Below are 14,419 nucleotides of genomic sequence, written 5' to 3'. Positions count from 1 at the left end.
TAAAATAAAAATAAGAAAGAAATTTAAAGACGTGATGTGATATTCTTTTACTCTGTAGCGATATTAATTATTAATAACTGTTAAATAATGCATCTTTTGTATCAGTTGACGGACTAAATACCATAGACTCAGAGATTGAGACTGAAGCATCACACTCATGTTTTTTCTGTTTTTTCTGTATATATGTATATATCTCTATATCTTTCACTGTGTCACATAATCAGTGACTTTAAACTGCAGAAAATATTTACTTGTCAATTGATCTATTCATAACTACGCTGCGTACACAGCAGAGGAGTTAACTATAACTAAGGTAATAATAGTTCTGTATAGACCATCATTGATTCCCTACTACACTACTAGCATGTGCTCTTCATTTCCTCATTTGCTGCGAACCCTTCAAGTTAGTTATTATTATTGTAGCAACTACTTACTTGTACAGACAAGGAGATGATTGAATATGGAATCCAATTTCTAAGCATCTAAACACCGAAACCAATGTCTGACGGGAGAATCTCGCCAACCTGGAAAGTAAACGCAAACGCAGCAGCACTCTTACTAGTATTTAGTTCTTTCAGACAGCACAGCTGACGATCCGCTCTGAATTAATAATTAACTAGATAGATGCCTGCCGAGAAAATTCTCACGATGCCCGCCGAGAGCAAGCCTTACCACCCCTTCGGCTGGTGTTCACATCCCCAGCCCAAGTATCCTCCTCAAAACGAGGATGGTATGTACATGTACATTTATTACATTACTACATGTCAAGTTCTGACTTTGGACAACCATGAAAAGGAGCCTGTGTTGACCCCTCCCCCTAGTTACTACTACTACCTACGAGGTCATCGTTCCGTCACAACCACCAACTGGAATTCTATCCATCAGACTCCACCCCGCTGGTCGCCTGGCGATACCAGAGCCGTGCGAAGGATCGCGTTACCAACCAGTAGTAGCGGGGAATAACCCATGGCTGGCTTATGCGATCATGGAATATGAACAGTTCCAGATATCCGCTGAATCGCATTATTGCTACAATGGCCGAATCGGGTGGTCCAACCCGAGAACAGGGTACCGCGCGTCGGATGGGAGGTACATGTACAAGTTTGATGTTTCGACTACCTCTTCCGAGCTGGCTGTGCGCATGTTTGCCAGGCGCTCTGATGCTGAAGCGGGACTCCAGACTGTCTCCTTGGGGTCTGTCATGGTGAACCCGTTCACGGAAAACCGGCCTCGCGATAGGCATGGTTACGAGCCCATACCTGTGCAGGGTGGCACGGGGAAAGTGCCGATCGATATTTCCTATCTCGAGAAGAAGGTACCGCCGTTGGGCGACACGGAGGTTTGGTGCGTCTACGGCGAGATGGGTTCGAGTGATCTGGTCTATGTAGAGAAGCTAGACACCGACAGAAGCTACGGCATGAAGACCATTCCCATAGTCGTAGACGTTACCCACGAGTCCAAGCTCACTCATCGCGTCGAACACCCGTTCATCGCTCCGCTCAAATTCGCTTTCAAGTCGTCCAAGGGACTGAGCCTCCTTTCACCGTTGGCTAGCGGAGGGCCGCTTTCTCATCACCTCCAGCGGGTGCGGCGGTTCGATGTTGGCCTAGCTAGATTTTATGCTGCGGAGCTCCTCTGTGTACTGGAATATCTGCACGACAACCATATTATTCTCGCACATCTGAATATGGAGGATGTCTTCTTGGATTCACCTGGACACCTCAGCCTGTGCAATCCTAGTCTTTTCAGTCTGGAGGTCCAGGACGGTGATACAGTTGTGCCAGGAACATCAGCGTACCCAGCCCCTGAGCTTGTCAGCAACAACCAAGTCGCTTCCCAGACGGCGGATTGGTGGGCTTTGGGCATCTTTCTCTACGAAATGTTGACCGGATTACCTCCATTCTACGGTCAGGATGCCAATAAGCGACGACTCAAGATAAGTAGAGACCCGGTACGTCCTGAGGGACTCCCACCGATAGCCAAGGACATTTTGATCAAGCTGCTCGAAAAAAATCCACTGAACCGCTTGGGGGCAAAGAATGGGACCTCTGAAATAAAAGACCACCCGTTCTTCAAAGGCACCAATTGGCACGATCTCCTCCAGCGGAAATATACAACTCCTTTCAAGCCCCATGACGCGGCAACAGACTTCTGGCCTGGGGCGAAGGAGTACGACTCAGACAGGGGGCGAAAAGTGGAAGAAAAGATAGAAAATGGAAAAGTGTACCAGAGAGTAGTGGGCGCGAGTTGGCCACGATGCGAATGGAATCAAACCGGCTGGGTGAGGGACGGAAGTACAGAGGACAACCCGGACAGGCCTTCATCTCCCACTAGGGAGGACTACGACGATGGATGGGAGTTGTTGTGGGATCCGACGTCGTATCGATTCAACTTTCGAAATCGCTTCACTGATGAAACGTCCCCGGGCCGTCTCTCAGACAAATACTCCCGAACGTACCTGTGGGGTATACCACAGGAGCCTCCAGCTGTCCCACCCGCGGCATCCAATCCAGCGTGCAGGCCACCTCCCTTGAGTGAGAGAAAGGCGGCTCTTGCGGCTGCATTGGTAGCCGGATACGGGGTGCGTGTGTTCTCACAGATCCTCAGACATGGGAATGACTTGAGCTTGGACTTCCCGATTCTTTGCTACAACCAACCCTACAGACCCAAAGAAGGCATTCTCAACTCGGTTGAATATTTCCATGAAATCCAGCTGACACCACTGGAGTGGGCGGTAGAGCACGACAGGCTCGATCTTGTCAATCTGTCCCTGGCTCACGGCGCCGATGCGAACTATACCATCGAATCGGCAGAGGGGCCTGCCCTAGTGAAAGCAGTGCGACGAGGCAGCCTGAAACTAGTTGAAGCGCTTGTGCAGAAAACCAACCGCGTCTCTGGAACAAGGGCACTTCTTTTAGCAGTGAAGCAGCAGCACAGCGCCATCGTCAACACGCTGCTTGCCAACGGTGTTCAGTGCGACTTTGAGGAGTCTGACCGGCCGCTTCCCGACCGTCGATTTTTTTCCGATCGCGACACCACTCCTGATCAGCCAACCCCTCTACAAGCAGAACGTTTCGCACCTCCGCTCCTCCTAGCAGTTACATCCGGCAATGCAGATCTGGTGAAGGCACTGCTTGCGCACGGAGCTAATCCCCATGCTCCCTACCATGGCGTCCGTGGGCTCCGTCGCGATCATGACGGCTCCGGTCTCAAGGTAGCGGCTAGCTTTACCTGCGGAAGGGTCATACAGTTGGCCATGGAGTATTGGCAGAATTCCGAGATCGTCCAATTACTCCTCGATGCAGGCGCGGACATCAGTCTTCACCATCCAGTCTGGCCCGTGCCTGTCTGGCCTGTTGGGGGTCATGTATGTGAGCCGGTACCCAGAGCTGTATATCTCGAGGTTACTGCTGGCCTGGAGGCAGCGATGGCAGAAAGAAAGAGGCAAGGGGAATGCTGAGAAGCGGTATGTAATCTCTTGAGATGTTTTCTTCTCGATCCTTCCACCAATCCTTTCAGATGAAGGAGATTCTGACGTTGATACTCAAGGGTACAAACAAGTTTTTTATGTCATGCAGCAGAAGATGAGGTGGTTGTGGCTGCACCCTCCAAAGAAGGGGGTGCCAAGATAGGCTCAATTGAGAAAAACATCATAGAACAAGAACCGAAGACCAAGCCAAAATAGACTGCTAGATATAAGTGTGGACCTGACTCTTCATTTCTGTTACCTGCTTTCTTTTGAACTCATTAACTTATTCTTTCTTCTTCAGCTGCTCTGAGAATTCTGCAGATGACAAGTTGACAACACTGCTCTCAATTGTAATGATTAATAGCAAAAATTTTCACATTGTATTTTTAACTTGAACAGTCTTTGATGAAAACTACTGACTGTTTTTCTTGAATTAGGAAGATATATTATTTTATTTTATATTTATTTTTATACACTTTGAGAAAAGAATTAATCAATCTAAATAAAAAAATATTACAGAATTGAAAATTATTTACAGAAGTTATATTTCTCTCTAGAGAAATCAGAGTCAGAGTCAGACAAAGAAAAGAAAGAGAAATAATTATATTCACAGAAAATATAAAAATATTATAGAATACATTGATGCAAAAAACATGAGATTGTGAATATATATCAATGAATCAAATTGCACAGAATTTAGTATGAGAAAATATTCATTGATACTGTACTCCGTATTTCAGCACTAATAGCTTAATTACACTAATTATACACGACAAGGGGATAGTTATCATACCGTATTTAATACGCATATCATTCCCCTTTCTCTAATAGCTACTGGTATTCCTTTCCATGTTCTATTTACCATATATGGATACCCCTGGAACGAAATGAGCAAAACGGCACATATCACCCCTTTTCAAATCAAGGGCGAAAAGCTGCTTGGAGGGAGAGAAGGCCATTGAGAGCCAAATAACAATACCGTCTGTCGTGCCTGCATCTAGGCTTTTTTTTTATTTTAAGGAGGGAGCGAAAGACGGGAAACACAATCAATCAATCAATCAATCAATCAACCAGCCAATCTCAATCATTGGCCAACAGAGAGAACGAGATTAGAGAAGACAAAGAAAGGGAAAAAAAGAAAACGAAAAAAAGCAACGAGAAGAAATGGAATAAAGTAAAATAAAATAAGATAATACGAGCGAGCTGAGCTACAACTATACACACAAGCAGAACGAAGAGGAAAAATGGAAATATTATGGGGAAACAGGCTCGTAAGAAGGGGCGGGATTTTGTGTTGTGTATATAAATATATATATATATATATATATGTGTGTGTGTGTGTGTTTAAGTACGAAATCAAAACAGGGGGGGGATTGATTGTATTGAGTTACCGGCAAGCGAAAGGCAAGGCAATGATCAAGGCGAGGAAACGAGTAGGCTGCAACAGAGGAGAGGAAACAGAATTCTTTGACAGGCAGACGAGACGAGACGAGACGAGACGAGACGAGAAAAAGAGAGGGGAGGGAGGGGAGGCTGTGTTATCGAAAAAGAGGAAAGAGAGTGGGAAAAACAACAGAAGGCAGAAAGGAGACTAGCCGTGCTGAGAGGTCTTTGTATCTTTCATTTCTCATCATCTTCCCCTCATAGCCCCATTCCCACCCAAGATCAGAGCACTGATAGGAGATTCCTTAAAACGAGCAGCACGTAAAATGATAATGAGAAGGACAGGGGAATAATATGTTGATTGCTTGATTGGAAAATAATTTTTAAGAAAAAGGAAAAAAGACAAAATATTTCCCAGGTTTCCGCGCGTTCTTTCTTGCCCTCCTTTCTTGCTTTCGCAACTCTCCAGTTCAATTGTAGCAAACGCCGCCTGATCGAAAACTAAAATGGATAAAAACAACCCCCTTGAGAATAATTAGAAGGACGTCCATCTTGTCACTTGAGAGGAGAAGGGTTTGGAGCTTTGTCTGTGAAACACCACACCCCCAACCCACGCCCATGCCCACGCCATATATCGATTCGATCCCTTTCATTTGGAAACAAAATAAAAAGGAAAGAAAAGAAAAGTAATCTCCTTTGCTTTCATCGTCTGTGTGGATTTTTTATCTTTTTTTACCTTTTTTTTTACCTTTTTCTTTCTTTTTCTTTTTTTTTTTTCTTTTTTTTTTTTTTTTTTTGGACATATCTGTATAGTTTGGTTTTTCTTTTTAATTTTTGTGTCCACCAGGAATGGCCACCGCCCCAACCCACAGCATGGTTTTATTTTGGCGCAAACCAAGAAATTGTAAGGAGAAGGGAGGGGAAGGGGATTGCCTTGTCAACCTCAAGAAGCACCAGCAGCAGCCTCCTCCTTCTTCGGTTCTTCCGCAGCAGGCACATCAGCAGCAGCCGTGTCAGCCTCGGCGCCCTCAGCACCCTCCGCACCCTCAGCAGGCTTATCCTCCTTGGGCTCACCAGATTGCGCAGGTTCGGGCTCAGCGCCGTCAGATGAGGTCCACAGAGTCAAGTTGTCACGGAGCAACTGCATAATCAGAGTGCTATCGCGGTATGACTCTTCAGACAGGGAGTCGAGTTCAGCAATGGCATCATCGAATGCCTGTTTGGCCAGATGGCAGGCACGGTCTGGGGAGTTGAGGATCTCATAGTAGAAAACGGAGAAGTTGAGGGCGAGACCCAGACGGATGGGGTGGGTGGGCGTCAGCTCGGTTTGGGCAACATCGGTGGCGTTCTGTGTGGTGATGGTTAATCATGTTTGCTAGGCACAGTTCAAAATAAAAACTGGTGTAGCAGGAGGGTATGTACCTTGTATGCCTCGTGGGCGGCAGTCGCAGCAACCTTGCGCTTGTTACCGGAAGCAAACTCAGCGAGATAACGGTGGTAGTCGCCCTTCCTGCAGATTGCGTACGTGGTATTGTGTTAGTATATGGTTCCCCAAAAAAAGAACATGATTCGCCAGGCACGAAATGTAGATCAACACAACTCCAGTATCTGAGAGCCCAAACGCGTACATCTTGTGGTAGAACACCTTGGATTCACCAGATTCGGCTTTGGGAATCAAAGATTGATCCAGAACGTCAAGAACATCCTGACAAACGCGCTCGAGTTCGGCCTCGATCTTTTGGCGGTACTCGCCAATGATAGCAACATGTTTCTCAGAACCCTTCGAGTCCTCTTTCTGCTCGATGGAGGAGATTATGCGCCAGGAAGCACGGCGAGTTCCAACAACGTTTTTGTAGGCAACGGAAAGAAGGTTGCGTTCGTCAACGGTAAGTTCACCACCCAGCTAGTTGGATTGAATTGGTCAGTATAGAAGAAGGGTAAGTGAAGAAGTATGGGGTATATTTGCAGAGATGTACTTACATTGGCAACTTCCTATAAAAGGTGCGATGCGATGCCTGTCAGCGAATGGCGTGCTACAGCCTCAAAGCACAAGAAGATAGATAGAGCACGGACAAACCTTCATATATGTGACCATTTCTACACGATGCGGTTAGAAAGAAAAAAAAAAAAAAAAAAAAAGACCCAGAACATTATTTTGAAGGGAAGAGGAGCCAGGGACTAACCATCATAACGCTCAGCCTGCTCACAGAGCCTGGCAAGAAACGTTTTGCTATAAAGAAGTGTATCAGTATGAGGTCCTCTTTCCCGCGGCCCCCCCCCCCCTTTTCAACACATTTCACAAAGCGCACAAGAAGCAGGGTGGGCAAATTACTTATCACGCTGTTTGACACAATGGAGTTAGCATAACGATTCAGAAACACAGGGACAGAGGAAAGGTATAGGGGAGAGGAGGAGAGGAGGAGAGGAGGAGAGGAGGAGGAGGAGGAGGAGGAGGAGGAGGCAGCATGTTTTGCGAGGCCATGGGATGCGCGCCTAATAGGAGGGGTAAACCTACTTCTGAGGTCATGGTGGGAGAACGGCGGGAAAGACGATGGGGAGATTTAGTGGAGGATAGAAGAGTATGGGAGTGGAAAGGCGGAGCAATCGGGAGAGACGTGAGAAAGCAGCGGGACAGACAGCGAGACAGAAGATGAGGAGGAGGACGGGCAAAGCAGACGACGGACGAGGAAGAAGTTTGACGTTGTTGAAGGCAGACGACGAGAGAATGAGGTTGTGATGATGGGCACGCCGCTGACTAAGCCGTTAGTTAGTTACAGATTCAACCTCTTCATGCTTTTACAGTCTTAAAAAGTCACAACAACTCCTCTCACTAAAACACTGCCACACTGGTGATGGTCTTGTTCATACAGGAGGGGTATTTATTATTATAGTTATTATTGTAACAACGAGCTGGATGGATTGAGATTTATGATATGGATGTTATGTACTGCCCTTAACTTATGCATTGTTTGCCATGCTCATCATCTAAATATCTATAGAGTATCTACAGAGTATCTATCATGCATTTCTCCTGATCTTACAGATCTCATGCAGCCTCAGCCTCACTGCAGCTGTCTTTTTCAGACAACTGGAAATCTCCAGGTTATGAGGATAGAATATCTAACTATCCTCATCAGACACTGGGCACATCCATTCTCTGTTTCCTATGCTTCTTCTAACACAACAAACAACCCTGAATTACATTGATCTTCTCTCATGAATGCAGCCCTTGCCCTAGTTACATAAATAACTACATACCCTGCCTATCTGCCTGACATGTTATGTGCCCTGCATCAGACAGACTTCAAAACATTGCTTCCTGTCCAATCCTTTCATTCCAGCAGATTCCATGCATGTATCTAAAATCTCCTCCTACATATGCACTTTTGCACTAACCCACAATTTACTAAAAATCTAAAAATCTCCCAACAAGGTATCTCTGAGATTAAAATAATATGGATGAACCAACAACGTCCAACACCAGCCTGTATGACGTATATGAAAAACGAGAATAGTAATGGCAGGTATGTGTGGTCAAGCGGAGAAATTAAATTTATTTTCTCAAAAGCAAAAGTTATACTTAACCTTAAAAATAAAAGGATATGAACATATTTCATATGAAATGATCCAACCAGGCACAGTGGTTTATATCGTGGAAAAATAATACCCGTTTATCCTAAAGAATTTATTGCTTTGGCTTCATGGGTAGATTGGTTTCTGAATTTCATGAAAAATTGAAAATTTTATGGCACAATAATAACGCAACATATGCATATATCTCTAATAATCTGGTGTGAAACCCGGCGTGCGATGAGAGCAGGCTGAAGCATAAATACCTAGTATTATTTATTATACTGTTCAGCGGCCTAGTAGTCGACTTGGGGACCCTAGCATCAGCCTGCTTGGGGGGAACATAACACTGAGGGTGATATCTCCATCCTTGTGCAGGTAGGTTTGTGGCTTGTCATAGATGCCAGTGATATAAAAGAGCAGTTCAGAATGTTCAATATGGAATTATAGTCATGATAAACTCAGCATTATTCGCATTCATAGTACAGTCATACAAATCTGTTCTACTCTTTAATCATTCAGATAAATAGTTTTGATGCATTTAACTCAAAAATGTCAAAGAAAGATATCGCCTTGAAAAAAAGAGTCAAGGAAAAAGGAAATCAAAAATGCAAGAAAAGAAATCTACGCTCTGAGTTTCATCCGAAATGTAAAAAATGCCCCGTCGTTATGATAAAGGCAGACGTACATCGGTATCCTCAAACAGGGTCGCTGCAGAGGTGAAATATCCCACCCCCGTTTCCGAATGCCCTGCAAACAAAAGGCCGATTAAGTTCGTCCCGCCATCGAATACAAAAGCTGTCTTATTCCCCTTCTCGTCGGATTCAAGGTGTAGATTCCGCAATGCCTGAGATTTTCCAGCGGTAAAATCTATCCGACGGCCAATCTTATACAATGGCGAATCATGAATGTGTTCCTTTGCGGAGGGTTGATCCATAAGATAGTTGACCCGAAAAGACCCTGAATCCATCTTCAACTAAACCAACCGGCGGTCCCTAGAAAGTGGTCTTAGCATTGCAATATTTAATCAAAAAAAAAAAAAAAAAAAAAAAAAAAAAAAAAAGACGCTCAACAGGGCAGGACTAGGTATATTTATATTCCGTAACACCGGCCACCTTGGAAAACATTCAGCTTTCCTATCCATTAACTCAGAAATTGCACTTATCCATCTCCCACCAACTTTCCCGTGATCGTATCCGCGAATACATAAATATTTTAGGTTGGGTGAACAGCCTGTCAACCAACCGACGACGAGCCGGTGAGGCGGCCGATACTGGGGATGCTGACGGCGACGGGGGCGATGGTGAGGGCGATGCAGGTTTAAGTGAATCATTATGTTTCCACGGCTGCCCCTCCCGCTACTCCTCAGCCTCAGAGTAGTTTTCTTCCCAATAATCTGCAAACATCACTTCGTTTGAATCGGGCCCCAGCAAGGAGTTAACCCCGATGCTGAGATTGGTCAGAGCTATGAATCTATTCAATGATCTGATAGAACTGGCAACTCTAAAAGGGCGCCTAGTTTCTACCCCTTCCATAGCAGGTTCACGACTAGCCATTGGGTTGGCAGATGCAGGCCCTGACGACGCTGGAGTGGTATCATCAACTGTCAAGCCACTGTTGGTAGAACATCGGACACATTGAGCCAGGCCGATATCCAGAATACGCAATGTGCACCTGTGTACTTGCAGATGGCAACCCATTATTGCGGGATCTATACAGTCCGAGGAGTTACTGGAGCAGACCAAAGCCCCAGCGCTATACCTAAGCTCTCTTAGAGCTTTTGGCGGCGTAAGAATCGGCACGAGGAGCTCCAATGGAATGTTGCAACGGGTGAGGTGGATCTTTGAAACGTTTGAATCAGTAGCTATAGGCATTGACGAGGGTCATCTGGTGGCTGCGAGTAGTCGGCAACACAGGGTCGCCAGACAGTTAAATCCTCAACACTCATCGTCTCCATGGACTAGAGTTGATGGCAGCTTCCGAGAAATTGCAATATGGCATGCTCTGAGGTACGAGTCTGGAGAAACGTGCCGACATGGCGCAGATTCCGCAGACACCTGGTTTGCATAGAGCCATTGATGAGGCGTAGGATGTCCATAACCGTACTTCCAGTTCTATTGGATAGTTTCAAGTTTGAGATTCGGAAAGACCGCTGGGAAAATCGTAGCGGCGGAGTGGTTAAAGCGTTTTTGCTGGAACCTCTTTTCTCGCTCCACGTAAAAATAAATATCAAAAATTGAAAGATTGGTGAAAGGGCCAAAGAGCAAAAGAGCCCCCCCCGACTCTCCCCTGGGGCGCCATGATGAAACCTTTCATCCGACAGAGACAGACTATCTCGCAAGTCTCAATTCCCCTTTAAAACACACAGCACCACAATGAGAGAGTTGTCTGCATTCTAATTCTCTAGGTATGTCATAGCTTGATGAAATAGCAAAGTTAAGACGGAAGAAAATCGCTTCCTCTGCTGTGATCAGACTCAACACGACACTGTTCATGGGAATAGGATAGAAGGTATTAGAGATAAGCCGAAAAGACAGGGGGCACCGTGAAAATGCGATTAACACCGCTGATATTGCTGTATAGCAAGGCTAGGAAAACATTTCTGGTAATAGAGCTGAGGTATAAAATAATAAAAGGCCCTGAGGCTTTCAAGCGACAATTGCGGGGGGTTTTGTTGACACTTCTAAAATTAAAAAGAAAAAAGGAAACATGCAAAAGATATGGATGATAAGGGGGTGTGAAAAATGTATATGGCACGGAGGGGGAAAAGGGGAAAAGGGGATGAGAAGGGGTAATAACTAACAACTCAGGGTAAATGTAGTTTGAAAGCCATCCACCAATTCATCATTTCCACATCTCAGAAATACAGACAAAAAATAAGAAAACTCAAAAATCACATAAAATCATCATCATCCAAATCATCCCCATCATACGCCGTAAGATCCGCCCCGCGCGCGCCTCCAACATCCCGCCCAACAACCACGCTCGTCTTCGTCTTCGCTGCCTTACTCTTCTTTCCCCCTTTCTCGGCCGCCTTCTCCTCCTTCAGCTTCTCATTGCTCACCGCCGTCAACGCACTCGCAATCTTCTTAATGTCCCCACTCGATAGCTCCTTCACGAGCTTCTTCGCAAAATCCTGCGCCCATATTGGATATTGCGGCTTCTTCGACTGCGCCGTTAAAAGCGGGATAAGCACCTCGGTCAGTTCTGCGAACTGCGTCTTGGTTCCCGGCTTGAATAGGGGCATGGCGGAGAGGTCTATGGATTTGGTCGGGTCCGATTTGTCGCCGATGACGACTGCGGCTCTGGGGATTGCGGAGCGGGTGCGCTTCAGGTCGATATCGCCGATGAGGTCTTCGGCGTGGGCGAGGTCTGCATCCTTCTCTGTGCGACGGAGGCGGGCGCGTGCGGCGGCGTCGTCGTCTTCGTCGTCGTCGTCTTCATCGTCGTCGTCGCTGGATCGTTGTTCGCGCCGTCTCTGTTCCTTGCGCTCTTGTATCCGTTGGGCTTTTGATTTCTTCTTGGCAGCCGCTTCGGCTTCGGCTTTTGCTTTCTCTGCAGCGGCTTTGGCGGCCTTTTCACGCTCGACTTCAGAGTCTTCAGCTGCTTCCCAGTCATCGACTACCTAGATATTTCCCAAAAAAAGGGTTTGTTAGACAAAGGTCATGGTTGGCGCGGCGGGGCTCTATCTGAGGAAAAGGCATACATCATCGCTGTCCTCCTCGTCATCGAACTTTCGTCTGTGTGTCGTAGCTGCAATAAGCGGGGGAGAGGAGGGGGGAGTACTCTCCTCCTCATCATCTATATTTAAGTCAAAAAACACAACGTTCCGAAGTTAGCCCCGTCAACCTGCATAGACATGTAATATCTAGCCTAACTAAGCTACATGGCATTGGCATAGGATATTCCCCTAGTCTCCACTTTGCAAAAAATAAAAACATGTAAATATATATGTAATACATAGCAGGGTGCCCTGCCATATATGATCAACAGCGCTCCGTCATCTCTCCTGAAGTTATCTAGACATACCCCACTTTGAAGGCGCCATGGCCTGATAACAACCGCTGGTGTTAGCAAGAGGTTTTCGTGCGTATCGCGAGTTTATCGATAAGAAGGTTTCAGGGCGCTGTGAGCAGCAGCTAACAGCAGTGCGCTCAGGCAGGGAGGTGGATGGCAGTTGTAAATGTGTCGTGTTGTGTGTGATCCTGACGGATTTTTTTTTTTTTATCTTTTCTGCTGCCCAAACTCCAGAATTGCACGTGAATTGGATTGGAGGCTAAACCTGTTCGGGTAAGTAGCGACCAGGCTAGTTGTTCCCATCATCCCATGTCACTATCAAAAAACGAATGGAACGGCTGAGAGTTACCAAGCCAGAGATAACAAATGTCTTACCTGAAGAGGGAAGAACGCCTATTGCAGAGTTCATTGTGACTACAGGGAATGATCACGAAACACTCCATGCACTTAGCCAGCACATCAACACAGCAATTGTAATCCCTAGTACAGCCTGCTATCATCCCTAACTCTGCTTACATTCTTCAAAACTTTCTATCATGCTTTCTGACTTATTGCTACTCAGTGCGGGCTCGAGGCGCCACTCCACCTATAACGCCTACGCCCTTCAAAATGGAGGAAGGGGTAGAGGAAGTGGCCGCCACAATGAATGAGCCAGGAAGCCGAAAAGACCAGCGTCACCTCAAGAAGCTGTGCCTTGAACGGGACGGCCACCGTTGTATGGCCACCGGGATCATTGATATTGATGCCAAGATATCTGAGGCCGATACAGAATACGGGTCGCCTACAGATCTCTGTTATGTTGTCCCATTCTCCTTGGGGAGGTGGGAGAAGTCAAAAGTCTGTCAGCCTGGACGATATATTTTCAAAACGTCTACTAAATACTACCATTTTAGGACCACAAAATTGCACAGATTTGGGCCACATTGAAAAAATTGTTCCCACAGATCCAGCTTGCACCGGAGGACATAAATGACCCAAGGAATTTAATGACGCTGTGGTCCCCCGTCCACGCAGCCTTTGGTTCCTTTACGCTGTCGTTCGAGCCGACGGTTGAGCAACCCTCGTATACTTTCCCACTGCTTGACTCTACTAACTGTTTTGTCCATTAGGGAGAGCCAAATCAGTACCAGATACTCCTGCTAAGCAGGCGGCGTAACGTAATACAAGTGCACCTCCCGGCATCACAGGGCGGCCCAGATGGCCCTCGACTCGTTACCTTGGAACGGCATGGTGGTGCCACCATCGAGCTCCCCAGCCCCGCACTTCTCCAGATGCGCTCTACTCTTACGAAAATTTTTCATGCATCGGGAATGGCAGAATATATAGAAGATCTTGTGAGAGACGAAGAAGAGATTGGATGTCTTGCACCAGGCAGCACGACGAACCTTGAGGACTTGGTGTTGTCAAGAATGCTCAGATCTCGCTGTGAGTGAGTAAATTGAAATTTTTTCTTTCCTTTTTTTTTTCTTCTTTTTTAACAAGAAATACCAAGGCATGGAAATTTTATGAAGCTATATAATAATGTTATCACTGATCAGCACTTTGAGTTATAATGTATCTGTAATATAATCATTAAATAACTCAGTAAATTTAGTCAGCTAAAAATAACTTAGCTATTGTTAATATGTATTCAATTTCATATTTTATACATATTGTCGGATTCCCTCTACGGGCCGACCGCTTCCGCCTAAGCGAGGTGTTCGCCGATCGCTTGGCGAACGCCTATGTAGGCTACTGGGGCAAAAGAGCTCAGTCACCAACCACGCACTGCTGGTAGAAGGGCCGATCAACCCGGGACCCCCAACATATCTTTGCACTAATGTGATCAATCATCTAATACTTGTTTTCACTTAACACTCACCTTTGTAAATCAATTACAATCAACTTTAAATGTTAATATCTTAATAAATACAAGCATCAAATGCTCGCTTACGCTCGCTTTTCTGCTTGCACAGCCCTCTCTACCACTTCCACCCTCCC

The 14,419-nt window shown here is 45.9% G+C and overlaps 6 protein-coding genes across 11 annotated transcripts; 3 read left to right on the top strand and 3 right to left on the bottom strand.

The window, feature by feature from the left end:
* The first annotated feature begins 129 nt into the window (after positions 1 to 129).
* BDCG_03766 (AGC/AKT protein kinase) lies at positions 130 to 3,953 on the top strand. Of its 4 annotated transcripts, XM_045419423.1 has the most exons (5): positions 130 to 313; positions 443 to 531; positions 621 to 730; positions 822 to 3,466; positions 3,550 to 3,953. In XM_045419423.1, exons 3-4 carry the CDS (start codon positions 625 to 627, stop codon positions 3,458 to 3,460), a joined length of 2,745 nt encoding a protein of 914 aa, XP_045280592.1. In that variant the 5' UTR covers positions 130 to 313; positions 443 to 531; positions 621 to 624; the 3' UTR covers positions 3,461 to 3,466; positions 3,550 to 3,953. The 4 variants fall into 4 exon arrangements, with proteins under 4 accessions (XP_045280592.1, XP_045280593.1, XP_045280594.1 ...); XM_045419424.1 differs by having other exon boundaries at positions 295 to 531; XM_045419426.1 differs by lacking the exon at positions 130 to 313 and having other exon boundaries at positions 367 to 531; positions 796 to 3,466; positions 3,550 to 3,867.
* A 559-nt stretch (positions 3,954 to 4,512) lies between these two features.
* BDCG_03765 (14-3-3 family protein) lies at positions 4,513 to 7,701 on the bottom strand. The gene is made up of 8 exons (XM_045419422.1): positions 7,368 to 7,701; positions 7,185 to 7,192; positions 7,036 to 7,082; positions 6,930 to 6,949; positions 6,833 to 6,844; positions 6,481 to 6,755; positions 6,275 to 6,362; positions 4,513 to 6,200 (listed from the first exon to the last, which is right to left on the bottom strand). The coding sequence occupies exons 1-8, from the start codon at positions 7,377 to 7,379 to the stop codon at positions 5,796 to 5,798; spliced, it is 867 nt and encodes a 288-aa protein (XP_045275734.1). The 5' UTR covers positions 7,380 to 7,701; the 3' UTR covers positions 4,513 to 5,795.
* Positions 7,702 to 8,784: 1,083 nt separating this feature from the next.
* Positions 8,785 to 9,433, bottom strand: BDCG_03764 (uncharacterized protein). The gene has a single exon (XM_045419421.1). The coding sequence runs from the start codon at positions 9,390 to 9,392 to the stop codon at positions 9,090 to 9,092; it is 303 nt and encodes a 100-aa protein (XP_045275733.1). The 5' UTR covers positions 9,393 to 9,433; the 3' UTR covers positions 8,785 to 9,089.
* A 31-nt stretch (positions 9,434 to 9,464) lies between these two features.
* On the top strand, positions 9,465 to 10,784 carry BDCG_03763 (uncharacterized protein). Its single transcript, XM_045419420.1, has 2 exons — positions 9,465 to 10,042; positions 10,142 to 10,784. The coding sequence occupies exons 1-2, from the start codon at positions 9,869 to 9,871 to the stop codon at positions 10,490 to 10,492; spliced, it is 525 nt and encodes a 174-aa protein (XP_045275732.1). The 5' UTR covers positions 9,465 to 9,868; the 3' UTR covers positions 10,493 to 10,784.
* Positions 9,484 to 12,657, bottom strand: BDCG_03762 (translation initiation factor 3 subunit J). Its single transcript, XM_045419419.1, has 3 exons — positions 12,452 to 12,657; positions 12,129 to 12,223; positions 9,484 to 12,047 (listed from the first exon to the last, which is right to left on the bottom strand). Exons 1-3 carry the CDS (start codon positions 12,468 to 12,470, stop codon positions 11,316 to 11,318), a joined length of 846 nt encoding a protein of 281 aa, XP_045275731.1. The 5' UTR covers positions 12,471 to 12,657; the 3' UTR covers positions 9,484 to 11,315.
* A 96-nt stretch (positions 12,658 to 12,753) lies between these two features.
* Positions 12,754 to 14,053, top strand: BDCG_03761. 3 transcript variants are annotated; one of them, XM_045419418.1, is made up of 4 exons: positions 12,789 to 12,912; positions 13,002 to 13,276; positions 13,333 to 13,488; positions 13,549 to 14,027. In XM_045419418.1, the coding sequence occupies exons 2-4, from the start codon at positions 13,049 to 13,051 to the stop codon at positions 13,870 to 13,872; spliced, it is 708 nt and encodes a 235-aa protein (XP_045280591.1). In that variant the 5' UTR covers positions 12,789 to 12,912; positions 13,002 to 13,048; the 3' UTR covers positions 13,873 to 14,027. The 3 variants fall into 3 exon arrangements, with proteins under 3 accessions (XP_045280590.1, XP_045280591.1, XP_045280589.1); XM_045419416.1 differs by having other exon boundaries at positions 12,789 to 12,922; XM_045419417.1 differs by having other exon boundaries at positions 12,754 to 13,276; positions 13,549 to 14,053.
* Positions 14,054 to 14,419: the final 366 nt, after the last annotated feature.

This window comes from Blastomyces dermatitidis (assembly GCF_000003525.1).
Source record: "Blastomyces dermatitidis ER-3 genomic scaffold supercont1.3, whole genome shotgun sequence".
NCBI lineage: Eukaryota > Fungi > Ascomycota > Eurotiomycetes > Onygenales > Ajellomycetaceae > Blastomyces > Blastomyces dermatitidis.
The sequence above is the reverse complement of the archived record's forward strand: the minus strand, read 5'-3'. Positions and strand labels throughout refer to the sequence as shown.

What these genes read in the sequence shown, in the direction of transcription:
- BDCG_03764 (XM_045419421.1), bottom strand. Translation starts at nt 9,392, where the DNA reads ATGGATTCAGGGTCTTTTCGGGTCAACTATCTTATGGATCAACCCTCC.
- BDCG_03763 (XM_045419420.1), top strand. Translation starts at nt 9,869, where the DNA reads ATGCTGAGATTGGTCAGAGCTATGAATCTATTCAATGATCTGATAGAA. An exon ending in CAACTGTCAAGCCACTGTTG is followed by an intron (nt 10,043 to 10,141) that starts GTAGAACATCGG and finishes GGATCTATACAG; the next exon opens with TCCGAGGAGTTACTGGAGCA.
- BDCG_03765 (XM_045419422.1), bottom strand. An exon ending in GCAGGCTGAGCGTTATGATG is followed by an intron (nt 6,950 to 7,035) that starts GTTAGTCCCTGG and finishes CGCATCGTGTAG; the next exon opens with AAATGGTCACATATATGAAG. An exon ending in CCGCCCACGAGGCATACAAG is followed by an intron (nt 6,201 to 6,274) that starts GTACATACCCTC and finishes ATCACCACACAG; the next exon opens with AACGCCACCGATGTTGCCCA.
- BDCG_03762 (XM_045419419.1), bottom strand. An exon ending in ACGAGGAGGACAGCGATGAT is followed by an intron (nt 12,048 to 12,128) that starts GTATGCCTTTTC and finishes GGAAATATCTAG; the next exon opens with GTAGTCGATGACTGGGAAGC.
- BDCG_03761 (XM_045419416.1), top strand. An exon ending in GGAGGTGGGAGAAGTCAAAA is followed by an intron (nt 13,277 to 13,332) that starts GTCTGTCAGCCT and finishes CTACCATTTTAG; the next exon opens with GACCACAAAATTGCACAGAT. An exon ending in CGCTGTCGTTCGAGCCGACG is followed by an intron (nt 13,489 to 13,548) that starts GTTGAGCAACCC and finishes TTTGTCCATTAG; the next exon opens with GGAGAGCCAAATCAGTACCA.
- BDCG_03766 (XM_045419423.1), top strand. Translation starts at nt 625, where the DNA reads ATGCCTGCCGAGAAAATTCTCACGATGCCCGCCGAGAGCAAGCCTTAC. An exon ending in TCCTCCTCAAAACGAGGATG is followed by an intron (nt 731 to 821) that starts GTATGTACATGT and finishes CCCTCCCCCTAG; the next exon opens with TTACTACTACTACCTACGAG.